At 56.6% G+C, this 14,841-nt stretch overlaps 1 protein-coding gene across 1 annotated transcript in view; it reads right to left on the minus strand.

Moving 5' to 3' along the window:
- The window catches only part of LOC105863928 (maestro heat-like repeat-containing protein family member 1), a 52,214-nt gene that overhangs the window by 11,800 nt on the left and 25,573 nt on the right, over positions 1–14,841 (minus strand). Inside the window, exons 11-25 of the mRNA XM_076009660.1 lie at positions 14,660–14,738; positions 13,947–14,057; positions 12,860–12,933; positions 11,877–11,993; positions 11,605–11,649; positions 10,667–10,811; positions 9,968–10,011; positions 9,080–9,239; positions 8,553–8,605; positions 7,840–7,947; positions 5,129–5,245; positions 2,284–2,406; positions 1,804–1,956; positions 935–1,057; positions 504–583 (exon numbers count right to left, since the gene is read on the minus strand). Of these exons, the coding sequence (XP_075865775.1) occupies positions 504–583; positions 935–1,057; positions 1,804–1,956; positions 2,284–2,406; positions 5,129–5,245; positions 7,840–7,947; positions 8,553–8,605; positions 9,080–9,239; positions 9,968–10,011; positions 10,667–10,811; positions 11,605–11,649; positions 11,877–11,993; positions 12,860–12,933; positions 13,947–14,057; positions 14,660–14,738 (1,532 nt within the window). The remainder of the gene's footprint in view (positions 1–503; positions 584–934; positions 1,058–1,803; positions 1,957–2,283; positions 2,407–5,128; positions 5,246–7,839; positions 7,948–8,552; positions 8,606–9,079; positions 9,240–9,967; positions 10,012–10,666; positions 10,812–11,604; positions 11,650–11,876; positions 11,994–12,859; positions 12,934–13,946; positions 14,058–14,659; positions 14,739–14,841) is intronic.

Below are 14,841 nucleotides of genomic sequence, written 5' to 3' on the forward strand. Positions count from 1 at the left end.
TGGTAGGCAGAGCAAGAACCAGGGACGTTCAGGAAAGAAAGGGCACTGAAAGAGGAAAAGGGAGCAAACCACAGCCACTGGCACAAGGACCAGGGAAAGGAAAGACAGGAACCAGGGGAGTGAGAGCAGGAACCGCCATTAGAGGCAATGGCATCTGGGCTGGGCGTGACGTATTGCTTTCTGGATCCCCAGATGTCCATAGGGAATGCAGGGGGCAGGGATGGACGTGGAGGGTCAAGCTGGGGACAGCCCAGGAAGCAGAATGAAGCCTGGGACAGAGGGGACAGCAAGGCCCCGCAGACAGGGGAGAAGCAAGTGCGTGTGAAATCCCACCCACAAAATCGACACAAAAGAAAGGGCACACACTGTCCAGGACACGTCCCCTACTGACTGGGGACTCTCATACAAGAAGCTGAAGCAGGAAATGAGAGGTGAGGAGGGACCAGGGACAAGAGTGGAAATCAAGCCAGAGCAAGGAAGACAGAGAAGCGGCACGCTGCTACCTGACGTCGGCGATGATGGCCATGGCCTTCTGCCGGATGGGGCTGGAGATGCGGCCCAGTGGCTCGTCCCTGATCAGCTCCTGTGACAGCCCCGCCCCGAAGACCAGGGGAACCATGAACATGTTCATCTTGCCTTCCTACCACCTGCTCCCACCCCATGCCCTGCTCACAAGAAGGTGAGACCTGAAACCTTCAGGGCCTTCCAATGAGCAGGCTGAGAAGGACAGAAGCTCCACCCACTCCCACGCATCCCTGCCCCACAGTACTCACCCCTACCTTGAGGACAGGACAGGGAGAACTACGGCAGGAAGAGGAAACTGGAAAATCTGGGCTTCTCTCCTCCAGGCCGAGCTCAGGACCCTGTTGAGGGTTTCCACGAAGACCACCCTCCCTGCCCTCTGCTCTCCCCCTTCCTCCTGAGAGGCACTTACCACCATGGAGGCTACAAGGTCTAGTTTGTGGGGAACCTCGCATGGCAAGGGCATGGGCCGCTCGCCCAGGAAGCTGGTCATCTGCGTCAGGGCGTCCAGGTAGGCCAGAGTCAGAGTCGTATCCTGAACCAACCGGTGTGCTCAGAGTCCTCCAAGGGCCAGAATGACCCTGGGGCCAGGGGCATCCACCCACACGCAATCGGGGGATGAGGAGCAAAGCCCAGCAGGGGCTACCCTAGCCTGAGGCCCTGCATCTGCCCTCTGAATGCAGGTAAGGAACAGGGACAGCCTGTGGCAGCTCTGGGGGGAATGGGCCACCCCTCTCCTTGGCACCCTTGAGAGCTCCCCTCCATGGAGCTCTGACACTAGGGTGGGAATAGCCTCCTTGTCTCTCAAGACAGCATCTCCCCCCTGAGGACATTCCACCCTGAGCATGGCCAGCTGGGTGGCAGGTAGACAGGGAGTCGGAACGGTGGCTGCCTGTGCCCTAGGGACACATGACATGCTCTGGACAAGCAGCAGAGGCAGGAAAGGTGCGTGGAGCGCCTTCTGTGTCCCCTGAATGCTACTCCCTAATGACGAGTTGGGAGACTTGGGTGTTGCTCCTCCCTCCCTAGAAGCACAAAGCCAGGGCACAGAGCACCCAGGGGTAAGGAGACACTTTCAACAGACCTCCAATTACTGTGTCCCCTCAGGCCAGTCAGAGGATCAGAGTGGCAGGATCAAGGCACAGAGGACAGAGGGGTGGGAGTGGCAGTGACGGCAAGAGCCCTGCCCCCGAGCTCCATCCCAGGCCGGGCCTCTTTCCCATGGAGGAAAGAGGGACAGCAGGGCTGGGGTGTGGGCAAAGCAGAGTTAGCAGGAAGTACCTTTTCCTCGATGCAGTGGCCGTAGTGTTCCACGGCCAAGGCCAGAATGGAATCGAGAGGTAGTGAGAGGGCGTCTTCAGTCACTGAGATGATCTTCCTGTAGCTTAGGTAGACGGTGCTACAGACCAGCCCCCACTCCCTGTGCTGATGTTCCTGTGGGGGGAAGGGGGACTTGCCTTCCTCATCCTCCTCACCTGATGGGGACATGGAGGCTCGGAGGGAAGAGGATTGCCCAGGGGGCCCAGAAGAGAGGAAGGGCTGGGGAACAGGAATGACTGTTGGGCGGGGAGCTGCTAATGACAGGGCCTGAAGCCCGGGCACGGGGGAGCCAGGGACAGGGCGGGCGCAGGAGAGAATCAGAGGGACACGGGAGGCTTTCTGGGGGAGTCAAAGGCCTGGAGAAGGGCAGAGGCTCTGGCGAGGGGAGGCCTTGGAAGGCCGTGTGCGGGAGGCTGGCAGCACTCCTGCCAATGCCGTCACCTTGGTCAGTGTCAGGACACACGATCTGTCCTTGTCGGTGAGGTTCGCGCCGTACACTTCCAGCTGGTCCAGAGCTACCCTCAGGTGTCTCAGGGACACGATAGCGAGTGCCACGGCGATGCCCTGTAACAAGGACAGCCCCGCCCCTGCTGTGCTTCCAGAACCAGGGATCCAGAGGGGGGAGGAAAAGGCAAGAAAACACACGCAGGGGATTTTGGCTCCGGGGCTTGAACTGTGTAAAATCCAGATGGAGAAGCCAACATCTGTACAAGAGGAGATTTTCAAAGCAAGGGAATCCAGACGTTGAAAGTCAGAGTGACAGACGTGGGAACCTTGCAGGTGAGAGCCCTGCACTGCAGAAGGGAGAGCACTGATTCCCACCAGGAACTCAGGGGACGGCTGAGAGGGAACGGAAGAGAAGTGCAAACCCGGGGCGTGTTTCCGCAGGGCAGGGGGCCTCAGAGAGAGGAGGGGAGATGGCAAACGGAAGACTCCAGACAGTGCCAGTGTTTCTGGTCTAGGAGGACAGGGCACAGCAGGGGCTCTGATCCCAGGGTCAGGGAGAACAGGGGGCCTGTCATGGGTGGGGGAGAGAACAACGGGAGTCCTGGGTGCGTCCTGTGAGATGCAGGGACAGGACACATCAGTGGCTGATGGGACTGAAAGCTGGGGCTCCAAGGGCAGATGTGGGAATCCACAACCTAGCGAGAGGCAGCCTGGGGATGGGCAGGCCCTGACAGGATCAGCCTTTAACTCAAGCCCGGCCACATCCTGGCAGGGGCTTTGCCTGAGTGTTTGTCAGCCAAGTGTGCCTGGAGCTCCCTGCACAAGGGAGCTGAGCACGCAGCTAAAGGACGCCCATGGCATAGGTGCGGCACCTGGTGTTTGCCACCAGACAGTGTCTTCTTCCCATGGGAGGTGGCACCATGAAGACTCTGCAGCAGGAGGGGGCAGTGTGGGGACAATGGGCACAGCAATAGCGGCCCAGGACACAGGTCATCAGGATGAAGAGAGGTGCTCGTGGGACTCAGATTCATTTGGCCTCCACGTAGATAAAGGGAAGGTTTTGCCAGGTTAGGAAGCAAGGACCAGTGGAGCATCACATGGGGTTCTATTCTGTCCATCTTCTCATGCCCTGCTTAGCTGAGGGCTTCCACGCAGCCTGGTTGTCACCATCATAATAACTCGCCAGGTGAGCGCTGGCTTTGTGCCACCCTCGCACGTGTTATCTCACTGATCCTCTCGCTAAAGCTCTGGGGAGATCTTTTCATCCCGATGTCACAGACACTGAAAATATAATGGTTCCCAAGTCTAGACATCCACCTCCATCTGAGCCCCACATGGCGATGGATCTCTCCCCCTGGCTGTCCCAGGGCACCCCAACCCCTCCTGTCCAAAACTGAACACATCATCCTGCTGCCCCTTTTCTCCTAGATTTCCTGACTCGGAGAGATACCATTGTCCTCCCCACAGAACATGCCAGAAACCTGGACACATCTGGACACCTCCTGCCTTTATCCTCATACCTGCATGCAGTCTGTCCCCAAGTGCTGGCAGAGGGCTCACTGTGACTTCCTTGTCACAGAACTCTGCATTCCAGTCCAAGCAGACCATGCACTGCTCCCTAGGAACACCCCAAACTTTCTTGCTACTCTGTCTTGGCTCAGAATGTCACTGTCACAAAGGAAGACCTGTGTCCCTCGTTCTCCTCCACAAGCCTGGACCAGCCCATGAAGCTCTGTCTCTCAGGGACCCCCTGGAACCTTCAGTGAGACCCTCCTGTGTAGTGAGCAGTTTTGTCCTGTCCATGTCTTGTCTCCCAAGTGACACTGTCTGCTACCTGGGCTCAGGACAAGCTGACCATAGCGTGTGGTGAGGGAGGGTGCTCTGGGGGCCCTGCAGAGAAGAGGTCAGAGGGTGTTGCTGTCAACTCCACCTGCAGCCAACACAGAGTGAGGGCTATGCCAGGCATTTTTATAAGTCCCCTTATACCTTTCATCCTCAAAATTGCCCTAGGACACACAGATCTCCTGTGGTTTCTCCCACAAAACACACATCTCATCATGAGGAACCAGGAGACAGACCAGAAAGGAGGCAGTTTCTACAAAATAAATGGTTTATACCTGAAAATGGCAAGATCGTGAAAGATGAAGACAGAGGAACTGTTCCAGGTTTGAAAAGATTAAAGAGGTAGGACAACTAAATGCACTACCTACTTGTAAATTAGATCCTGCACCAGAAAAGTCATTTTTCCATTTGCCCTAAAGAACACTGCTTGGACAATTGGGAATTTTTGAATCGGCTCTATAAGTTAGATAATCGCACTGTAGTAATGTTAAGGTCCTCATTTTGGTCACTGTCCTCACATTACATGAGAGAATACCTTCATTTTTAGGTAACACTCACGGACACATTCAGAGGTAAATCATGCATGGCTGCAACTTCTGGGAATGAGTCACAAAGGAAAATAATAACGTGCATATACATGGAGAGAGAGAAAGAGGGTGCACTCATGGGAAAATGTAAAGATTTCAGGAAACTGGGGAAGGGTTACAGAAGTTCCTTGCGCTGTTGCTTGTTTTCGTGTTTTGTAACTTTCCTCTAACAGTGAAATAAAGGCATTTTAGAAAATATTCTATGAGGAAGGTCCCGAAGCCTCATTTGGCAGTGGAGGAAACAGAGGCACACACAGGCACAGGAACAGCCCCCAGGGTGCACAGCGAGTAAGTGGCAGAGCTGAGATTCCAACCCAGGTGGTCTGCCTTGCCAGGTCCCGCTCTGGCCACTAAGCCATCCTCCCTCTACAACACTGAGCAACCCTCTTTGCCAGGGACCTCCACCTCACCTCCCTCTGCTGCGGCTCCTCGTGGGAGGCGTTCAGCACTGCAGAGAGCATCCTCCGCACCAGGTCCGGACTGCTTGAGGTCCGCAGGGTGAAGGCAAAGAATTTGTAGAGGAAGGCCTAGGGTGGTGGGAGGGGGAGTTCAGGGATAGTGAGGAATGAGGCCAGGGCAGCTGGGGGGGGCCCTAAGATTCCACACCCTTCAGCCCTCACTTTCCCAGCATCCTGTCCTCCATGCCAGCCACCCCCCTCCCCCGGTCTCCACAGGATCTCTGAATAAGTCACAATGTGACAGGGCAGGGTTTCAAGCTAGAGGGAGGAGAAGACTGCATTTCTAACTCCTCAGCCTCTCGGGGAGGGGCCTCGTGCCATCAGGAACCTTCCCTGGTCCACACTCTGCCCAGGTCCAGCCAGAAATGGAAACAGCGCCTCACATTTGCATAACGTGGAAGTCACCACCGCATCATCAAATAAGGGCATCTCCCTCCTCTCTCTCTCCCTCCTCTGAGTGTCATGACCCTGTCCCTGCTGACAGGCCTTCGTGCCCTGTCTACCCTGCACTGCTGAGAGGTGTGTGCTGTGCCTGCTCGCCCCCCAGGGCCTTGGCGTTTCCTGTTTTCTCCACCTGCTTCTCCCGTCCCTGGGCCTGCAAAGGGCCATGTCACTCTCACAGCTCAGACACTGCCTTAGGAGCCTCCCCTGGGCTCCCGGCTCCTCTCCAGCAACCGCAAGGCGCTTTCCTTCAGACCTCGCCACAGCCACTGACATCTCCCTTCTGCATCTGTCATGTCAGCTCCTGGCTCTCCACCCCACATCTCTGACCGGAAAGGAGCTCAGAAGCGCTTCTCAGGAGCACCGTGTGCCTCGACCTTCACCAGTGCCCAAGGCAGCGTCTGACACAGCGCTCACAGGACGTGCCAGTGGTTCAATGACGTCTCACCTGCGCTCAGCTCAGCCCCTAAGGCCGCTGCCCACGAGCGCCTCTCCCCTCTCTGGGAGAGGCTGCTGGTGCCCCTGCAGACCCGAGGGTCCTTCTCTCTGGTGGCTGCAGCCTTCCCAAGAGCGCTGCCCCACGTCCATGGCGGCCTCCTTGCCCGGAACTGCCTGGGAGTTGAGTCCCCCCTCTCCGCGCCTTGCTCCAGAACAGCCACAGAAGTCAGTGGCTCAGGGGTGGGGGCGAGAGGGTAGGCACAAACACCCCCTCCCTGGGCTCCAGGCAGGAGAGGCTGCAGTGCGACTTCCCTGCAGAGCTCCCACGGCAGCAGACACCCTCGCTCAGCTTCTGCCCTCTCCTCCCCTGCTTCCTTCCCTCTGCTCCAGCTTTCTGAGGCTGCTCCCCAGAGACCTCACTGCACAGGAATCTCCACCTCAGGCTCTGCCTCCACAAAGCCTGACCTGAAGCTCCTACTTCTCTGCTGGGCTGGCGAATTCCTGTTCATCTTCCCAGACAGATAGACTCCTCTGCAGGGGGCCAATCTACCCACTTTGCCCAGTGCTGAGGGGCTGCACAGAACGCTAGACTTTTGGTGCAAAGCCAGGACTGTCCTCAGTAAACGGGTGAGCTACTCTAGGAAACTTCTCTGTCCAGCGCCACACAGAGGCCCAGGAGCAGTTCCCTGTGGCCATTTACTCAGCTATGCACTCAGGCTGACGAGGGACTTCTGAAGGCAGGGTCTGGGTCTTCCATACGCTACCCAGAGCCCAGCACAGTGCCTGTTGTGCCGTGGGCACTCAGTGCATGTTTCAAATTGCTGAATTTTTAGATGGGGAATCCTGCTTGCTTTACTTTGCATTTCTAATCATACCCTCCACAAAGGCCTGCATACACCAGGTATTCATAAATCCTTGTCAACAACAGGAGAGCAACCAGCCAGTCCTACAAATGAGGACTCTTTCCTAGAGACCCTTCCTAAGCCCAGATGAAGTGTTGCTCAGTGACAGGAAAACAAGATTAGGAACTGAAACCTGCATCCGAGTGCCGGTCCCACCAAGCATTTGCTTCAGACTCTAAGTTCCCCCGGATTCTGTCTGTTCACTGTGGACATGAGGATAGTGACAGTGACAGGGTCGTTTAGCCTTTGGACTTTACAAGGCACCTGCACAGGGATCCTCCGGTTTCATCCTGGTCAACTCTCCTGAGATGAACAGTTATTTCTGCCTCTTCCCAAGGGAGGCAGCTGAGACCTCCCAGATCTTAGGACATTTGCCGCCGGAGCGCTTGGAAGAGCTGGGGACGGGACCCAGGCCTTCCCCAACACAGACCTCGAGCTCTCAGAGGGAGGTTCCCCAGCTTCTTACTCAGCCCTGGACCCCCAACACCAAGCACGATCCCTAATCCATGGGATGCTCTCAAACATTATGGGATTAACTTCCGCATCTGAGTTGAGGGGCAATAACCTTAACACGTCACGCAAGCGCCAGCTGCACTCTGCTCCACACCAGCTGGGGGCCAGAGAAGACGACAGATGGCACCGTGCTTGAAGAAGCCTAAACTCCATGCACATGTCACACGCTCGAGCTTACTCATGTTCCTGGTGACACACCAGCTCCCTGACCTCCTGTCCCTTAGTGCCTGGGGGCCCGGGGACTCTGTTGTGCTCTTCCTCCACAGCCTGTCCTCATGAGCACGTCCACAGCCCTTCGGGCCAGGCGCCTCCACCACCCGCTCCACCCAAGCACGGCCCTCCCCTCCCCAGCCACACACACAGACGCACCTTCTGTTCCTCCTCGTCACTGCCATTTTCTATCCTTTCCAGGGTGGTCACAGTCTGTTGCTCCAGCCAGCTGTCATCACTGATGGCCTCCAGTGACCTGCTATAAAACTGAGGAAGAGGAAGAGAGAAGAGGCCCACTCAGAACTGTGGAAGGGCTTTCTGCACCTGGAAGTGGGGGAAGAAAGAATCTAGCAACAGGGAGTGCTATCTGGAAAGAGGGAGAAAGAGTTCCAGAAACGGGAAGAGCTGAAAAACCAGGGGCAAAGGTGTGGTCAGGACAGAGAATGACAATACAGTGACAAGGAAGGTAATGCCACCCGCACGTGGAGGCAGGCCCCTTTCCAGTTGACAAGCCCCTCTCCCATATTATCCTGTTTGCTTCTGGTGATAGGACTGAACATTCCCATTTGACAGACGGAGTAGCTGAGGTCTAGAAAGGTGAAACCGCTTGCCCAAGGACACCCCACCAGGGCTCCTCCCTTCCCTCTCCATGGAAGGAGGGGCCTTGAGAGCGAAGAGGGAGGTTGGGGCTGAGAGCAGAGTCTGAGACTCTGCTGAAGGCACCAGGAGCACAGGTGCCAGAGCGAGGTTCCTGTGCTAAGGGAAGTCCCTTGACGGTGGCCTCAGCCACTGGGGTCCTAGGGCCTCTCCTCACTAAGGGCCCTGAGGAGGAAGCCACACTGGGGGAGTGAGGGGTCTCAGGGAGGGCTCACCTGGAGCAGCCTGTCCTCCCACTCCTCCTGATCCAGGCTCTTCTCTGTGTGTTCTGTGACAGGAGAGAGCATGGCTGCTACCAAACCAAGGGCCCAGCAAGAAGAGAGCCCATGCTGGAACACTAAACTGGGGGCCACAAGCCCAGCCTCTCGGCTCCTTCTCACCACAATTCTACACCAGAACTGCTGTCCCACTTCTCAGAGGCCCCAAGGTGAGAGCAACAATCACAGGTCAAACACACAGCTGGTTAATGTCCAAGAAGGATTCGAATCTGGGTCTTTCTGGTCCCAAGGCCCAGCCTCCCCCGGTCCTCCAGCACTGGAAGGGGCAGCAGTTGGTCTGGGAACTCTGGAGCCACAGAGCTCTGGCCTTCCCGTGCGCACACCCATCCAGACAGCACCCAGGGCAGAGGGGCTGGTCCCAGTGCTCCTGCCCCAGGGAGTCTCGCCCTATGCCTGAGGACTCCCGCCTTTCGAGAGTCAGCCCACTGCCCAGCTCCCTTCCTCCAGCTCCCACTGTCCCTCACCATACAGCATCTGCAACATCTGGGGGATCTCCGTGCTCCACAGCTGGTCCACGTCTGCGCTGGCGACAAGGCGCAGGGCGGTGATGGGACCCAGGGCTTGGAGGAGCCTCAGGGAGCTGACTCCAAATGTGTTCTCGCGATAGGGCTTCACAGCATACAGCTGGCAGGCAAGAGAAGCCCCAGGAGACGCAGAAGGATGAAGGGGAGGGAAGGAAGAGCATGAGAACAAACCCACGGGACGGCAGAGCCCAAGCTCAGCACTCCTGTTCTTCTCCACCTGCGCCCGTGTTCCCTGCATGCCCTCAGCTGTCCCTGCTCTGCGATACTGCCGCCGACCATGGGTGGGGGCCAGACAGCAACTGCTCTGCTGAGTCCCTTCCCCGATAGGCTCCTCTGTTAGTGCACGGTCACTCATCACTCTGGATGGCGAGGTCATCCCCAGGGTCACCGCTCTCACTCACACTGTGAATAGCTCAAGGGCAAGTACAAGGGCCATCTGTCCCTTGTCTGTCCATGGGTTCATAATGTCTAGCACAGTGCAGGGCCAGTAGAGAAACTAAAAATGTACTTGCTGAGAAAATGAGCTCCGGAAAGGCACGGGGATTGGCCCAAGTTCACAGAGAAAAGCTCACAAGGAGGACGCAACGGAGATGGCTGGGCTTTCCCCATCTGCCATCTCTCAGGTTCCGCGGGCCCCAGCACCTGTGCCCAGTGCCCCCTCCAAGCCCTGTAGCCTGGGCTGCCCCTGCCCAGGGCCTCCAGGATCCCTGGCCCCAGCTCCTTATTCTATCCCCAGGGCAATGGCTGGGACAGCGCAGGATGCAGCTACTGTGGAACAATCCGGTAGACAGGTAGACAGCGGGAGATGTCCATCCTGGCATCACTTACCACCAGATGGCTCAGCAGGTGCTGTGGGGAGACGAACTCAGGCGCTACATCAAAGAGGTGATGAAGGAAGAGGACAGCGTCAACGTAAGCTCCAGGGGTCCCACCTCCATTCCCAGCCAGCAGCCCACCCTCTGCAGGGCAGGGGAGGGGCACAGGCACCGTGGAGAAGGTGAGCCTTGAGACTCGGACATTGCCACTCAGCCTGAAGCACAAACACTGCAATTCCAGCTGACAGAATAAACCATCACCCACTCAGTGTGGAGTGGACACCCTCACCCCATCCCTTACTCCACTGGGATGAAAGGTGAGGGGTGGGGAGTGTAGAGTGAGGCCAGAGCTGGGGCAGCGGAGGCACCAAGGTGGGGATGCTGTGTACACCCACTGTGGCACATGATCATTACCACTCCTGGCCTCCAGGGTTGCAAAATGAGATGGGAAGGCCAGAGGGCCTGTGGGGGGCAGCTATCTTGCAAAGAAGGCTCCTTTCCTCCCCTGCTGAGGGCCAATGGGCTCGGGCTGTGGCCCTAACCCTTTGCAAACAGGACTGAGGAGTGGGGTTCCCAGCCTTAGCACAGCACAGACCCAAACCCTCATGCTCACAGGATTCACCTGGGCCCACCCCTCCCATGCCTGGGGCAGCCCCAGTTCTTGTGGTCGACCAACCCCCCCCCCCCCGTGGTCTCCCCTCCCTGTACTTACTCCTGACATAGAAGCTGCTGAGGTAGGGGGGCTGCCCCAGGGATTGTTCCCTCAGAGCCACCTCTGTGGCTGTGTCACTCAAGACCACGAAAGCTGAGGTGTTGCCGGGCTCACATAGCATGCTGATAAGAACGGGCAAGGACACCTGGGAGGGGATGTGCCAGAAGGTCAGTGCCAGCCCTGACTCATACCACCACGTGACCTCCAACCCCATGACCTTGGGTTCTTGTCTTGCAGGAACCTATGAGGCCTGCAGCCGCCTCTTCCCCAGACTGGCCTATGCTGTCTGTCTCTGACCCTGCCTCTCTCTCCTCTCACCCCATCTTGGTAAAATGTCACCATGGTCCTTATTAAAATAACACCAGGAAGGACTTGATCAGACAGAGGGCTTTCTTGAAATTTTGAATGGTATGACTTTGTCATTGCCTTCACTGGGGAACATTCCATAGGCAGAAGAAACACGAGATGTCAGGACTCAGGGCTTCATGGGAGGGAAAGTGGCTGCCTGCAGGGAGGACAGGACCTCCCAGCAGGGCCCTCCCTGGCCTCTTGCCCCCTCCATAGCACAGCAGCTCCCAGGGCCCCCAGGGACACTTGGAGGCTGCTGTGAGCAGACAGGGCATACCATATCCCCCTTTCGTACATAAGGGGAAAGTCAGCCCATAGAGCAATTTGCTCAAGAAGTCACAGCCAGACGCTGGCAGAGGGACTCCAACTCCAGACTCACCACCCAGTGACAATCATGTACTCCCCTGAACCCCTTCTTGAGGAGGCCCAGGCCCTGGAGCGGGAAGAGACGGAAGTGGAGAGGAGTGGAAGAGAGAGGACAAGGGGGAGATGGAGGGCAGGGAGAAGAAGGCAGTCTGGGGGACAGAGGAGTGGGCTGGGAGCCAGGAGAGGAGGAATGCAGAGGCCTGTGTGACCCCAGCTATTTGTACCGTCTGCAGGACTTTCAAAGACATGAGTCCAATGTCCGCTTCATCCTGGAGGAAGAAAAAAAGAACTAAAATCTGGAAGCAATGCCCGCTGACCTGCATGGGACAAGGTTTCCCGGGGCCACTGACCAGGTTTGGGAAGGGCAAGGTCCCCAGACCCCAGTCCTGCCGGCCCAGCCGCCCCTCCCTGCTCTGCTCCGCACCCTGCCCTTTCTCTCTCCCCTCCCCTCAGCCATTCTGCTGCCTCAGGCACCCTCAGGGCTGGCCCTGCTCACCGAGGAGTCCCACTGGCTGAGCTTCAGGAGGTAATCTATGACTACCCTGCCCTCGGGAAGGCTCAGGTAGTCACGCTGCCCCAGCGCCTCCAGGAACCTCACGAGGGCCATGCGTACCTGCAGGGTCAGAGAGCATCACATGCAACACAACAACAGACCTCAGGGACACCATCTGACCCCTTGGGTTCCAAGTGAGGACACAGAGCACCTCAGCACGTTACGGAGGACTTCAAGGAACTCAGGTCTCCCGAGTCCAAGTCGACTGGGACTCTTCAGTGGACTCTGTGGCCATGACAGAGCACAGTCACTGAACCTGAACACTTTCAACGCTCCCTGAAGTTCTCACTGACATCCCTGCCACCGTCCTCCTGGAGGACTCTGAGCGCAGGGCTTGTCCACACCATGTGCCCCACATGGTGTCTACATGGTGTCCTAGGTGTCTACATAGAGGGAATCTGAGTCCAGGAACGGGACTTGGGCCCCTGTCTTTCAAGATGATGCCACTGTCCTACATTTGGTGCTCACAGTCACAGTACCATCTTCTTGCTGTCCCTATGCTTTGTCCCACACAGTCAGAGCTGGGAGTCCCTACTGTCTGCGACCCTGGCTGTGGAGCTTGTTCGAAGTACAGCTGCTCAGCCCCACCCCACACATGACACCTGAGGCTCTTCTCCCTCAGCAAACTGTGCATCCAGGCACTGAGGAGTGTTCTGGAGCTCCATGGCTCCCCTGAGGACACCACAGTGCTGCCCAGAGCAAAGGCTCCGAAGGAGGCAGGTGGGAAACACCTTTCTGCACTCAAACTCTTCCTGGGCTTTGAAAACTCCAATGTATCCCGAGGGAAAATCCTGAGGCTAGGACAGGCTTGGACAGCCCACCCTCCCTTCCTCCTCCTTTACTGCCCCCCCACCCTCCGTGAACAAGACCACAGGGTCTCAGAGGCAATGGCCCTCCCAGCACAAACACGCAGCCCTTCAGCTCACTGGTCTTCGATCCTTCTGTATCACTGAAGTAACCGAAGCCAGCACCTCCCTCTTCAGCGTTTCCGCTTGTGGTGCTAGAGAAAACACAGGCATGCAGCCAAAGGTCAGCTTCCTCCCCCTCCTCTGCTGCTTCAGGTGACATAAGACACACAGGTGGGAGGACTTCCAGGTACAGTCTCGGCCTTCAGAGGCCAGGTGGCATCTTCATGGTGTCTGTCTCTGCCACCCCTCTGCCTGCCAACTGCAGTGAGATCAACCAGCCTAGATGGAAATGTGCCCTGAAGCGGTCCTCTCAGCAAGCTGGTATTGGAGCCTCCACCCTTGCCAGCCTCCCGTGGCTGCCCACACAGATGCCCCTGTGCAGCCAAGCTGTGATCCCACCCTCTGTGTCTCAGCCTGTAGACCTTGATCCAGGCTCTTCTTCACTGTGAGCTCCCTCTCCTAGCCATGGTGACAACTCTTTAACCTGCCTTTGGTCCATCTCCTCCATGAGCCCATCCCAGCCCCTGAGGGATCCCTCCTTGCATTCCTGCCCAGCATCATCATGCACCTGTTTCAGCAACTTAGTGCACGTGGCCTGGCATCATTCCCCTGCATGAACAGCCTCACCTTCCTGTCCACCAGCGAGCTCATGGACAGCGGGAAAGGATTCATCCTCATGTGTGTGCCTCAGTGCCCAGCACTGTGTCGCCCGCACACACAGTGTTTAACATAAGCAGGTGACTGCAGGTAGAGCCCATTCTTCCAGACCATAGTCATAGATAAACTACCATAACCACTTGCATGGCTAGGGCACTTGTAAGCACACCACATACTGTCAGTTCATTTAACCTCACTAAAACCCCCTAAAGAGAGGTAATTTTTTTATCACCGTTTTTCAGAAGAAGTCATAGAGGCACAGAATCAAAAAGGGTTTGCCCAAAGCTGCACAGCTAGTAAGAGGCAAAGCCAAGATTTGAACCCAGTGAGTTCACTTTGAGTTTAAAACAGTGCTTTTAACTAGTAGACTTGACTGTTGCCCAGAGAAAGAAATCTCCTAGGAAATAGCAAGTCCTGGAACCCAGGGCCTCCACCCCATCACACTCACCTCCATGGATCACCTCCCTGAAGGCCTCAAGTGCTGCCAGCACTGTGGGCTCCTCTTCTGCGGTTATTGCCCTCTTCAGAACATGGACTGTGGTGTCCAGGCATAAGTGGCCTATAGGAGGGTGTGAAGACAAGAGACTTGTAGAAGTGTGTGTGGCAGGGAATAAGTAGGAGGAAATCATGCTCCCAGAAACCACTAAGGCCATGGCTGGATAAATAAGGGGCCATCAGGATGGAGAAAGGAAGGAGGAAGGTAGAGAACCAGTGTCTGTCCGCACCACCGTGTGCCAGACGCTCTTCCTGAGCCAGACCTTGGCCCTCTCCTGCCCCCTGCATTCCCTGCCCTAGGCCAGCACACTGTACTCATCAGTGCTGAAGTGACATTATTTGACTTTATTCTGAGCTGCAGGTCCCCACAGAAGAAAGGGAAGTCAGTCCCAGGCTATGTGATTGGAAACCAAAGGAGTGGGGGGCCAATGCCTGTGCCCTTTCAGATCCATTTCATTTCACACAGAGCTCTCAGGAACTCCTTTGCCTCTTATCTAAAAGGATGGAAGCCCCCAGGAAGACTTTGGCCCCATTCCAGTCTTGGAAGAGGCAAAACGGTCCTGAGTACACATATATACTCATACACAAGTGCATGCAGACACACACACACACACACACACACACACACACACACACCCCTGGGGCTAGGGAAAGGTGTTGACTTACTCAGCAGGTTAAATGCCCTCAGGGATAATGTTTCCGTCTCATCACAAAGAGCTGGTGGCTGGCTCTCTTTGTCACTCATCTATAGGGAGAACAAGGCCTTCAGACTAAAACCAGGGACCCTGGGCATAGCTGAGGAAACTGAGGCATGAAGCCAAGAAAGACACGGTGCCTGGCTATAAGGA

The sequence above is a fragment of the Microcebus murinus genome, chromosome 14, assembly GCF_040939455.1.
Source record: "Microcebus murinus isolate Inina chromosome 14, M.murinus_Inina_mat1.0, whole genome shotgun sequence".
Classification (NCBI taxonomy): domain Eukaryota; kingdom Metazoa; phylum Chordata; class Mammalia; order Primates; family Cheirogaleidae; genus Microcebus; species Microcebus murinus.